A 13,922-nucleotide genomic window follows, 5' to 3' on the forward strand; every position below is an offset into this window, starting at 1 on the left:
ACACGGCCCGTGTAAATGCAAGGCATAAGTTTACACGGTCGTGTAAACTTCTGAGAAAGCCAAAAAAACTTGATTTTTTCACTTTTTGAAATTGCAACCCGCTAAACCTCTACTGCCCGAAAAATGATTTTTAAACCTTTTTTTTAGCATGAAAAACAACTTGGAAGTTTGAAAATAAAGAAAATACAATGAAAATATACGAAATGACAAAAATACCCCCGGGTTGCCTCCCGGTTAGCCACCCCTCTTTAATGTCGTTGGCTCGACTTGGACCCCAACTATTTGTGCTTCAGTCTCGATACGTGGGCCTCTCTAACATATCATCACTCCTCACATGCTTCTTGTCATCAATAAACTCTATAATCTCCAACACTTCATTATCCAAATCAAACTTCTTTGCAAGCTCTTTGGCTTTGTCCCTGTCTAGTTTTCGTGACAAAACTAACTCCAGAAATTCATTGTTAGACAAGTTCAAACCCTTTTTTGTTGAGGGATGGATCAAATTGACAAAATTAACAGATTGAACATCAAAAGGAGTCTTTTGTGCTTCATGCACATTGAAGTTGATAACTTCACCATCAAATTCCATACTCAAGGTCCCATTGTAGACATCGATTTTTGTTTTAGAAGTTTTAAGAAAAGGTCTACCCAAAAGAATGGAACTTGAACTTGGAGAGTAATCGTCTCCCATATCTAAGACATAAAAATCAGCCGGGAAGACAAATTCATCGACTTGCACTAACACGTCCTCTAATACTCCCTTTGGGTGTACCAAAGACCGATCATCAAGTTGGATGATCACACCAGTTTTGCTCAATGTTCCTACACCAATTGATTTGAAAAGAGAATATGGTAGGGCATTTACAGATGCACCTAGATCAAGCATAGCTCGAGGTACATAAAGATTTCCCAACTTGTAAGGCACGATAAAGACACCGGGATCCTTGCACTTTGGGGGCATCCTCTTTTGCAAAACCGCGGATACATGCTCCCCAACCGTTACGACTTGATTTTCTTTTAATTTCTTTTTAGATACACAAAGATCCTTAAGGAACCTTGCATATCTAGGTACCTGCTTGATGACCTCGAGGAGTGGAATGTTGATTTGAACTCTCTTGAACATTTGCATGATGTCATTCTCCTCCCATTATTTCTTCGTGCTCTTTAATCTTTCGGGAAATGGAGCAGGTGTGGCTTTGGACTCGGCGATGAAGGGCTTCTTTTCGCTTGTTTTCTCTTCCTCCTTCTCTTCTTTGGTTGCCTCTTCAACCACTATTTCATCTTCTTTTTGATCAACCGAAAATTTTGGACCATCATAGCTTTTCCCGCCTCTCAATGTGATGGCACACACATTGTGCCTTGGGTTTGCTTCAGTTTGGGCAGGCAACTTTCCTTGAGATTCTAGTTTGCTTACGGAAATATCAAGCTGTGAAACTTGTTTCCCTAAGTTCTTTATGCTTGCTCTTGTCTCTTGTTGGAAAGCTTGTGTACTAGTTGCCAAACTTTTTACTATGTCGTCTAAAGACATACTTGATGAACCCGCTTGTTGAGGAGGGTGTTGTGGTTGCCTTGGCTGAAAGTTTTGTGGTGGAAAAGGCGGTCTTTGTTGGTATTGATGTGGTTGACTTGGTTGATAGTTACCTTGTTGATTTCCTCCCCAACCTTGATTGTTGTTCCATCTTTGATCACCTCGTGGCTGCTCATATCCCCTTTGACTAGACCCAAGAATACCTCCCATGGCTTTTGATTCTTCATAATCTTCCTCTTGAAGTTGAGGACACATGTCGGTTGGATGCCCCACTTGAGTACAAATACCGCATGGACGGGGTGTGGGTTGCACACCTTTGTCTTTGGCTAGCATCATAACCACTTTCGTAAGTTCGGACAATTGAGCTTCAATTTGAGGAGTCTGGAACTCCTTTACACCTCGGGGTGCATCTATGTACCATTCTTCTTCTTGAACTGTATGCTTGGACTCTTCTGCCATGTTCTTGATAAGAACTCTAATTTCTGTTGGAGTCTTATCAGCTATAGATCCACCACTTGATGCATTAAGTAATCTCCTATCCCAAGATGACATTCCTTCACAAAAATACTGCAGCAACTGATATTCTGTAATCCCATGTTGTGGACATCTTGAGCACAATTTCTTGAACCGTTCCCAATAAGTATGCAAGGCTTCTCTCTTTTGTTGCTTGATGCCAATTATCTCTCTATGTAAAGCTGAAGCTCTCATTTTGGGAAAATATTTATCCAGAAACATCCTTGCAAGTTCATTCCATGTTGTGACTGACCCCGGTGGTAAGTCATACAACCACTCCTTGGCTGAATCTTGTAAAGCAAAGGGGAATGCCCTTAACTTGATTTGATCTTCTGTGACTTCATGTGGCTTCATACCCACACAAACAACATGAAATTCCTTAAGGAATTTATGTGGGTCTTCATTCTCAAGACCACGGAATGAGGGTAACAAATGGAGGAGTCCATGAGGTCAAAGTTGATTGCTGCAGGGTAATTTATGCACAAAGGTTCTTGGGTGACATCTTGAGTAGCCCATTGTCTAAAGGTTTGTTCAGGTGGTGGATGTGGAGGATTTTGATGTCCTTCATGGTTGTCTGCCATGGTAGGAGTAGGTGAAGATGGTGGGGTGATACTTTTGGATGTTGGAGATGATGTAGTGGATGGATTTGATGAAGAAGCTCTGGATTGTTGTTGTTTCTTTAAAAGTCTGGCTTGCTTCCTTCTCTGTTTAGCAGATTTCTCTATTTCCAAATCAACTGGTAAAGGTGTACCTGTGCAAAAAGATCTTGGCATAAACAATTAGTACTACCGTATCCCCGGCAACGGCGCCAATTTGTTTGGGTGTCAAACCAACAAATGATGGGATAAAATAATATTAATATAACTTAAATCACTGCTTTTTCTAATACTAAAGATAGTATAGAGTAAGCAGGGTCGGTCCATAGAGATACGGGACTTTTTATCTTGCCATATTTTCACACATAATACAAGTAATATTGAAATGGGGGTTTGTATTTAAACTTGAATTAAACTTCATAAATAAGAAAGATTGAAAACAAACGCAGTAGAAGAAGTACATTTTCGATTCTGACTCTTATATATGTATTATGTTGAAAGATGTAATATGATTATAACTCATGTTCAATCTAGGTTGGTAAGTTGGATATTAATAAACTCTAATATCCAAATTGGCAAAAGTATTTTATTCAAAATAAGCTCTTTAAATAAAATTTCATTTAATTGATTCAACCCAAATAAGCTCTTGCATTAAATCATTAAATGACATTAGGTTCTTGCATTAATTACCAACAATGTTTAACATTCCTCTTAAGCTTGGGAATATAAACATTTAATCTTTGATTGCACTAATTTTGATCTAATTATAACCAAGTAAGTGAGTGTTACTAACATCAAATCATAAAACATATACGAATTTCATGATTTGATTAACTAGATTGAATAGAACCTTAGTTCATTGATCAAGTGAAAAAGAGAACTAACCAAACACATGATTAAGATCAAATCAAAGATTACTAGATGTTAAAGATAAGTCAAATTTAAGTTACAGCCTAACAACACATACTTAAGAATTCAGATTCGGAAATGATAATAAAATCAACCACACATATCTAGGTTGGACTACAAATCAAACAAGTTTAAACTTCAAATTGACTTACAAAAAGAAATTAAAGTGTTTTCCAAGTGTTAATCTACTTGCCAAAGCTCTGAAAATCGTCTCTTCTCCTCCCAAAATCCGACCTAACCTCCATAAAAACTGATTGTCTGAATTATAAGAAGACAAAACCACTTTAAAACTGTCGAGACGTTTACATGGTCCATGTAAATCAAAGGGTTCCATTTACATGGCCGTGTAAACAAGAAAAGTAGAATGCTTAATTCTTCCAGGTCTTTGAAGTAAAATGTCCTTGCATATACGTTTACACGGCCCATGTAAATCAAAGGCATAAATTTACACGGCCATGTAAACTCCTGTGAATCCAAATTCTTCATTTCTTCATTCTCTCTCTTCAAAGCTCCAAAACTTCTACAACTTTGTCTCCAACTCTTGATAACTTCCTCCAACAAGATCCAACCTTCATAAGTCCCTGAAATATCCTAAAAGCATGTGAATGGAATTGCATCATGAAAAATCCCGAAATTATACAAAATGCATGAGTCTAAACCTAAATGTAATGCACTTTTATGAACTAAAACTATAAAAAATGAATGCATGAAATGCACCTAACAGTGCCTTAGATCCTGTTGATATAGTGAGGATAACTCACCTCGAAATTGTCGAAACTCTGAACTTGAAAAGCAGACTCCCGAATCACCGACTCACCGAAAATCCCGAACTAGCCAACATAGCAAAAATAATTATTAAGTCAAACATATATCCACTTATTGGGTCAAGGCCAAAGTCAAATTCTCATACAAGCCCAATATTGGCCTAATTTACTAAATTGGGCCCACCGCTACAACCGGGCCTAGATCCAAGGTCCTTGATAATAATTGGGCCCAAAAGACTCCATCCATACTATTCAATCAAGGCCCAAAGTTATTAGCCTAATGAAAGCCCAAACAAGCAAGGTCCAAAATTAAAATGCAACAGAGGGGGTACGCTGGGCGTACAATGCTGGTTCGCAATTTGGGATCGGGGCACTGACCCACTACACTGGGCGTACTCCCTTGTTACGCGGGGCGTAACTTTGCTGCTCAACAAGTCCATGTAACTTCTTAATGGCTAAAGCGCTTAAGCCCAAACTTCAGATCCTTAGGCCAAATATGTCTAGGATTCATAAAGTCTCAAACTTTATTACCTGGGATGTCCATAAAGTTCTTAATCCAAGGTCTTAATCCATTTATACCTATCTATATCACATATGAGACAACCAAAGCCCTTGGGATCTTATTTTTCTTATTAAAGACCTCTCCTAAGGTCTAAAAGGACAACTAATCTCAGCCAACTCGAGACATGCATCAAGATGAGGTTTTTGGGACAAGAATGATGTCAAAACTTCACAACACTTAGATGTACACAATATGATTTCCAAGCAAGAGACTTTATACCTCAAAAGGGCTCCAGAAGATGATGTTATTCCATATCTAAAAGCTCTAACTTCCCAAGTCATTCTTTGACAACATCCTCCTTTCCTCTTCTAAGCTTAAACTTCCAAAATGAGCTTCCCAAGGTCATGATCTCAAAAAAGGAAGGGAGAGGCGTTCTAGGGTTTCTCTAAGGTTGGGGAGACTGATAATGAGGCTAAGGTTCGAGCCATTATGTTCCTTATATAGTGGCTTACCCTCAAATTAGGGTTTACAGACTTTGGACGTAAGCCCCCACAACAATTACACTGGGCGTAACCCAGCCTACGTTGGGTGTACCCAGCGTGTCCCATTCTTCATACTTGGTCTTCCTTTCCCATTAAGGGCTATAATCGATAATATCTTCGAAATGCCGTAACTCCTCTATTCTAAGCCCGTTTCCGATGAACTTTACATCCACACGAAGGTGGCGAGAAGCCCTATGCTTTTATCAACATGCACCGGTCCGAAACCTTCTCGGATAAAACCCATTGCCCATAAAAGACCGAAACAACCTTACTCTTGATCTCGGGAGCCCATGAATAGATATTTCAGAATGGGGTGTTACAAGCATGCATAATATAATTCATCATATAGAATAGCATAATGTATCTTTTAAAACTTATTGTAAGGGTATTTCGGGAAATCACCGTTCGGGCGCTGGCTGATCATACACACGGCTCTTCTCTGTTTGTCTCAAAACTCTTTTTACTCTTTAAAAATTTACTTTATTATCAAAATTTTCCTCAAATCCTCAGTTTGTGTTCAGATACGCCCGAAGATGCATCCGAATCCCTCAAACCAAGGCTCTGATACTAAATTGTAACAACGTAAAATTTAAAACAAATTTTCGCATTTTAAAACACATTTTCCAAAACACATTTATTAACAAAATCCCATTGTATCATAACTTTGTTTCACAAAATATTTCCCAAGATCAAAATACATAAATCCCATGCGTGTGTACGAATCATGCCGGCACCTTCCCGCGATCATCACTGGTACCTGAAACACATAACACATAACACTGTAAGCATAAAGCTTAGTGAGTTCCCCAAAATACCATACATAACACATACTAGTCACTCGAGGCTATAACTCTGTGGGCACGTGTGCCCTTACTCTGTGGACCCTCTGGTCCTAGCTCTGTGAACCTTCCGGTTCTAATTCTGATATACTCTGATATACACATGGCATAAATCACATAGAAATAATATAGTGCAACACATCACATAATAGCATACTGTAACTCTGTCACATGACTCTAATTACCACTCAAGGTAAAGTATAGTGAGAAGACTCACCTCAGATGTCTCGGTAAATCTCTGACTCGGTAGAAATACGATCTAGCCTCCACCTAATCACTTAAAGTAATACTCTCATAAATATAACTCTCAGGACTAGACTCAACCCTCTCTAGGCACCCTCAGAAGGGTAAAAGACCATTTTACCCCTCCTTTGGCTCAAAGGCCCTCATTGTTGACCAAACCCTAAAAGTCAACCAAAGTCAACGATCAAACTTTGACCCGACTCGTCGAGTGCACTTGGACAACTCGGCGAGTCTACATGTGTCCAATAACTCCCTATTCTCGCTTGGCATTGTTGGGTTATGAGCATTCTAACACTCCTAAGTGTACATGCAACCCTAAATACCTTGGATCTATGTTTTCTCTATTATACATGCAAATATGAACATCCAAGGTATTATCCTAATCTAGCACACAAAACTATCAATATAACAAGATAGAATACATACCTCTTTGATAGTGCTTGTCTTCATGAAGCTTGAGTGCCTAGTGCCCCAAGTGTGACACCTCAAATGGTTCACACAACACCAAATACACTTGGAATAACTTGAAAGAATTCTACACTTCATGAAAATCGGCTAGCCTTCTTTAGAATAATACTAGTGCCGATTTTGTCAAGAATAATATCTTTATATAGTGTTACAATTAGGGCAAACCCTAATTGTCATGACTTTCCATTTCCTTGGATCCATGGGTTCAAATACACCATGGAGCATCCATGGAGCATCATATGGGTTTTGGCCCAACTAGATAATCCATGGAGCATTAGCCCACTATACAAGTATGGATGATTTACACAATCAACTCATATATTTAATTAGTCTTCTTTTGATCACTTAATTAATCCTAGATTAATTCTTGATCAATAATAATGTAATAATCTTATTATTCTTATTATTAATATACTAGAACTTATAATATATTAATAACCATAAGTATCTTATTTCTCTCATTATAGTCTATCCAAGTGCATGATGCCATGCAACCCAAATGGACCATGCCGGGTCGGGTCAAGTCTTACCAATTATAGTTATGGACTTAGACATTAATCCAACAGTCTCGCACTTGGATAAGTCTAAAACTATTATTGCGTATGACTTCAGGAACCAACTGGCAATCGTAGCTCTCAAAAGCTTCTGTCGAACTTTGACCTTGTATATGAACTCTAACCTTTGTCAATGACTTGTCCATTAGATAAGGGATCATATATTCCTCCATTCTAGATATCATATGGACTGAGACATGAATTATAATCATTCTCTCTGTCCATTTGTTGTTTCCCGATTTCCGATTTATGACGACTGACTAATTGAACAAATCAAATCAGTCCTGGCCCGGCCGAGCACTTCCATTTGCCATCATCAAATCACCGAGGGGCCCACAGATATCGATTTTATCCCGAAGGTAAAAGGAATGGATATACTTCGACTCATATGGCTTGTTCTACTACTTGTTGAATCATACACAAAGGCAAGTTTTATAGCACCGAGTTACCAAATGCGGTTTCGTGCAATCAATGTACAACCAACTCATAGTAACAACTCATATCTCTAGGTTTGAAGAATATAAGATATTATCGTCTCATGATCACTCGTGATAAAATCCATGAAGTGATTCCAATGAGCGCGGGTTGAATCCAATACTCAGAACTTATGAGCACTCATGAGTGTTGTAGCCCTTTGTCCAACATCTTAGACCTATACAAGCCAACCCATGACAGTCTTAATTCATATCTACTTCCAACATATGACCGACTGTGGATGGTTTGAATAACTTAGTCATTCCGGAAGAATAACCTAGTTTATTCGGGAAGTCAAAACATGCAAAATGAAACACAATAATAATTGAATCCAATATGGTATTAAAACCTATGAACATAAATAAAACACCTTTTATTTATCACCATATGATTACACATTATTCATTGTATACTGTTTCAGCTATCAACTTTATTCTTGAATTTAAAACAATAGTTGTCCCATGCTCCAAGCATGTACACTATGTTTTCTAAACACTAGTCATGCCATACACCAAGTATGCATACTATGTTTGTCTATGATCTTTACTTTGTGAACTAGATCAATTAAACATAACTTCAATGATCCTCTTTTTCACACTCCCAAATCCTTACTGCAAATGCAAGAATTCCAAATTCATGCCATTTACTGAAATCTGTTAGATTCTAAACTTATTTGCATTGTTACTCTTGTAATGATTATGCACAAAGTCAGAAAGACTTGACAACAATCATTACAGAGTATTCCAAAGGAGATCAGCTCCTTGGAAACAACCTTCTTGCATTAAGTTTCCTAATCCTAAACAGATTGAAAATTCTAACTTTGAAACATTTCCAGATTCCATTTTGACTATCACTTCTGAACAAGAGTTGCCTCCTTCCAGATTATGTCAATATGGTCCTTCCAGAATTATCACTATACTTCCAATTGTCCTTGAGCAACCAATCTTTGGTAAACCTTAGATTGTCCTCGACAATTGTTTAATCCTTTTAGTCATATCCAGTTCTAAACCTTTTCCTTTCTTATTGCCCCAGATAATTGGAAACTTTTAGAAAGGATGAATATAGCACATGTAATCGATCCTATATCGGAAGCATATGGGACACGATTCATGATGTCTCACATAAAGACTAAACCAGTCTTTTGCTATAACATTTCCATTTCTATTTGCCATGTTCTCATAATTCAGATTATGAAAAGGGATGCCGTAATCATAATCGAATTTTAGAACGCAAATAATGGACCCATATACAGAATTTCCTTATGTTGAGTCATTCCAACATGAAATTCATATATATCCTTGACTAAATGATTAAAACCTCACGATCTGAGCTTATAGATTTGAGATGAAGTATAATTTCCTCTCCCTTAATTATAGCAAAACAACTTTTTCCCAATTGAAACCTTTTGTTTTCTATAATTAACATTGCTAACTTGCAATCTTTATCATAATTATCATGCTCCCACTAACATGATGATTATTAGCATAACACTTATGCTCCCACTAGCTTTGACATGTACTCAGAAATCAGCTGGACTTCTAGAAATCAATGCTTTATTGATTTTCTTACCAAAGTTGATATTTTCGATACTGGATTGTTTTGATAGAACTTTATCAAAATCATACACCTTCCCTTAGATACCACACTTGTGTGTCTAAACAATTATGAAGAGGGATGCCGTAATCATAATGGTTAGACCTTTTTGCCACTTCTCACAAGTCCAGGTTAGTGTGCCGGTAAACCACACATGCTCCACTAACGACTTTGAGAATGCAAATATCACAATTGCTATCTAACTAAAATCTACTTAGTGAAAGTGTTTCCTCACCATCATTTTCATGAATCGGAGAGAAACCTTATGACACTTAGATTTAATGGTGTATGTGTTCTTATCCATGTGAATTGTCATAACCATAGTCACAAGACAAGGATAATGACAAATCCAAACTCATATGGACTGAACTCAATCTTAATTTCTTGCCACCTGGCAGCTCAAGGGCCTGCCATTGCTTCCAAGTTGTTGTGAAACCAATTGAGAACTCTAAGAACTCAACTTTAACTGGAATGGGCACAGACTATGTCAACACGATAGGTTATAAACCTCAAGTCGTGTGCTAGTGAAGAACTTTAGGTTTTATTCTTGATTAGTTCTTGAGACTTTCAAGACCTTTAAGACTCCCACTGTCCTCTTGACCTATAAGACTCCCTTGTCAAACATCCAAGAGATAGTGCGGATGCTAATCAAGACAAACACTTCACACAATTGGCCTTAGTTGGTCTTTGTTTTATCCAAAACATCACAACTTACCAATTTCAAATGTACAAGAGTAGAAAACTTTTACTCTTACATTTGATAAGTGTTTTTAAACCTTCTTAAAGACATGTCACTAAAATTATAATCTTGGAGTATGACTCTAAGACTTGTATTGGAACGAAGTATGACTCATCTTCTTGATTTAACCATTTCAACAATTCAAGATCCCTTCTTCTTAGTCATAAGAATGCACTAAGACTTCCTTAGAGAACTAATTTTGATATGGTTTCTTAATCATTAAGATGATCACAAAACTGATACTAAAGTACTCTCCCATCTTTTTAGATTTGAGGAACTTCTATCCTTCTGCCTAATTTGATTCTTTTTATTCGCTCTACCATGCATTGGAACATTTTCCAATGTCTCAGAGTTACACTTAAGCTTCTAAGTATAATCATATTTACTGAGCTTTAGTAAACTATGAAGAATAGCCTTATATCTTTTGTGGTGGACTTAATCAGTGCACATGACTATGTACTCGATCCCTTAGTCCATTACTTGACTCACACATCCATGTGAACAAGTAATTAGTCTTAATTTTTCCAATACTTGAAAGTTCTCATTCATCATGCTATACAACTTGCATGATTCCAAGTCCCGATCCAATTGAGACTTTGGATGATGAGAATCTTTCGTTATTTGGTAAATCTAGACATTACCACAAATGAAAGAATCAATTTCATATTTCCACTCTTGTTATTAATGGAATCATATAAGCAACAATTTTTCCTCAAATGCCATTGTAAGGATATTTTAAAATAAATAAAATCAAAAAATTTTCTTTTTATTTTAAAACTACGCGGAAAAACTTATCCTTACAATCCATATGAAAACTTGTTGTTATCTATTCCTAAGCAATATCTCATAACTCCTAAGAAGTAGCTCAAGAATCCGATCTTCAAACTACGCGATAGAAATCCATCTACGCGATCAGATTCAACATATTCTTTCCTTAAGTTTCTTCACTTTTCTTTGATTCTTAAAACATTACCATGTGACACAGTCACATCATGTATCAGGAATCTCATAATAGAAACTTAACAGAGTTAGATAGTGGACTTTACCTGAAATAGAGTCAAACTTATTGACTTTAACCTCCTTAGGTAAATTTGGCAGCTTCGCAACTAATGACCCTTCCTTTGGCAATATAAACATATGGACCCTTTGATAATGGTACACGGGACTATCATAAACTTAGCTTTTCTCTTTACCATTTGGTCAACCTAGTTGACTATGGTCAATCCCTTTTCTTGGGAAGAGAATGTCTTTTCTGTATTTCCAGTGTCACCATTGTTAATGTCCATAAAGTTTCAGGAAGTTGATCTTAGCAAATAGATAAGATCATTAAGGGTCTTGTCATAGTCTGTTTCATAGGTGTTCCAAAAGAACTCACTATGTGACTTAGAAAGTAGTTGAACCACCAACTTTCTCAAGACTTTGACACCCTTCTCTCCTGGCTTGTCAATATGTGACTACATCTCCAAGATGTGATCACACCTAGACCTTGGCTTGCCAATAGGGTTTGAGTGACTTTGAACTTTTTAAGAACTTGTGGGGTAGGGAGAATAGTTGGAGGAGGTGAAAGAAGTATGATTTCCATTGGAACATCATCTTCATTTAGGAAAGCTAGTTTCAAGAGATTTGGAAAGATCATAAATGTCTAAACCAGACATGTTTTGGGAGATATTCAAGATAGTTGATTTTAAAGTCCTTAATATGACACCCAATATGAAATATTAAGGCTAGGACCCAACAGACTATTTTATAACTTAGAAGAGGTATGCCGTAATCCAAGCTATAAAACAATTTGAAGGTAGGTGAATGACGATTCACCAATTTCCACCAAGATAAACGAAATGTATTATTAGGTTTTAATTGGTTTTGAAACTCCTAGATCTTTTGAGATTCATTGAACTGTTCAATGGCATGTTTCAATCTCGAGTGTGCCCTTCAGGTTTTGTGACTGGGATGCCGAGGATCACAAAACAAGGTGTGAAGTAACCATGCAAATTACTTGGTACCCTTAATAAATTACCCCTCAATCGATGTGCCGGTTAACCACACACGCTCCATCAATACTATGATAAATATTAAGTCACCCTTTACATATGTTGTTAAGTCCAAGTTAGTGTGCCGGTTAACCACACACGCTCCACTAACGACTTAGACAAAGTGTAAAGTGTAATTTCATGGATTAGCACTTTATTCACATTTTCCTAAGTAACTAAGATTGGGAATTATTAAGAGTTTAGTTACTTAGTATTTATCATTAATACTTTTAATGAAGGGAGAATTATAGTCCTGTCAAACCCGTTTGGGTAACGACCCTCCACCAGTCAAGCAAGCGGTGGGTGAGAGTGGACACCCATTAATTTGCCATTTTATAGGCAACAACCTTATACCCACCTTATAGACCGGCTTCGTGAATGAGGCGTACTAGCGGTAAGACCGACTTTACTCTTATACATATATATATATATATATATATATATATATATATATATATATATATATATATATATTATTATTAACTTATAATATTATAAAGTATAAGGATTGAATTTTAACTTTTAAAATTCTAAGGGCTAACTTGGAATTAAAGTATTCATAAGAGAAAACTTTAAAAATTCCAAAACTTGAGGGAAAGTTTTGAAACTATTCAAAACTAGTTAATTCTATAACTTATGTATTTAAAGTAGTTTTAATCCAAAAACTCTTCAAGTTCCATAACTTGAGGACAAGTTATGGAAGACTTTAAACTAATAAAAGAATTAACTTTTCTTTATTTTTTATAACTTATGGAATTAATTAAGGTTACATTATTTTTTTATTTATTTAATGAAGAGACTCTTGGTCCTCCATAACTTGAGGACAAATTATGGAGTCATAACTCCAATTAATTAGAACTAGACTCTTCATTTTTGTAACCTTTGCCAACTTTTATGAGTTTTATAAAACTTAAATGTGACTTTTCATATAACTTGAGGACAAGTTACAAAAACACATTTTAGAATCAACTCTTAGATTAAATTGGATTGAAAACAACTATTTCAATTAACTTTTCTATTAATCTAAGCAACTCATAAGAACAAGATAATTCAAATCAAACTTTTTCATGTAATTAGTCTAACCTTTAAACTAATACAAAACATGAATCTATTGACAATTATCTTTGAAAATGGATTAGCATGAACATTACCACATTAAAAAAAACAAGTTTATAAGTTCAAAAACAACTTAGGGTAATGTTCCTAGTCCATTTGTAGCCAAAAACCTCGAAAATATGTTGTATGGGGTCCAACTCGTCGAGTGCATGAACATAACTCGGCGAGTTGGATGCATTTTGCCTTGGACTCGTCGAGTCCCTTCATGGACTCGGTGAGTCTGCTGGGCTGACAGCATCAAAACTCGATTTTTCAGCTTCTATTGCAGGTATAACAAGAAAACAAGCCTAGGCTCTGATACCACTGTTGGGTTATGAGCATTCTAACACTCCTAAGTGTACATGCAACCCTAAATACCTTGGATCTATGTTTTCTCTATTATACATGCAAATATGAACATCCAAGGTATTATCCTAATCTAGCACACAAAACTATCAATATAACAAGATAGAATACATACCTCTTTGATAGTGCTTGTCTTCATGAAGCTTGAGTGCCTAGTGCCCCAAGTG

The 13,922-nt window shown here is 36.5% G+C and overlaps 1 protein-coding gene across 1 annotated transcript; it reads right to left on the reverse strand.

Annotated features, from left to right (window-relative positions):
* Positions 1-1,147: 1,147 nt before the first annotated feature.
* On the reverse strand, positions 1,148-2,814 carry LOC145039597 (uncharacterized). The gene is made up of 2 exons (XM_078987632.1): positions 2,455-2,814; positions 1,148-2,389 (listed from the first exon to the last, which is right to left on the reverse strand). The coding sequence occupies exons 1-2, from the start codon at positions 2,812-2,814 to the stop codon at positions 1,148-1,150; spliced, it is 1,602 nt and encodes a 533-aa protein (XP_078843758.1).
* Between the last annotated feature and the right edge of the window lie 11,108 nt (positions 2,815-13,922).

The sequence above is a fragment of the Lactuca saligna genome, chromosome 4 (genome assembly GCF_052625555.1).
Source record: "Lactuca saligna cultivar CGN05327 chromosome 4, ASM5262555v1, whole genome shotgun sequence".
Lineage (NCBI taxonomy): Eukaryota > Viridiplantae > Streptophyta > Magnoliopsida > Asterales > Asteraceae > Lactuca > Lactuca saligna.

Bases quoted from the DNA above. Each gene is read 5' to 3' on its own strand.
- LOC145039597 (XM_078987632.1), bottom strand. From the start codon at position 2,814: ATGCCAAGATCTTTTTGCACAGGTACACCTTTACCAGTTGATTTGGAA. The intron at 2,390-2,454 runs GTCTTGAGAATG...GTGGGTATGAAG, and splicing joins TTTGTTACCCTCATTCCGTG to CCACATGAAGTCACAGAAGA.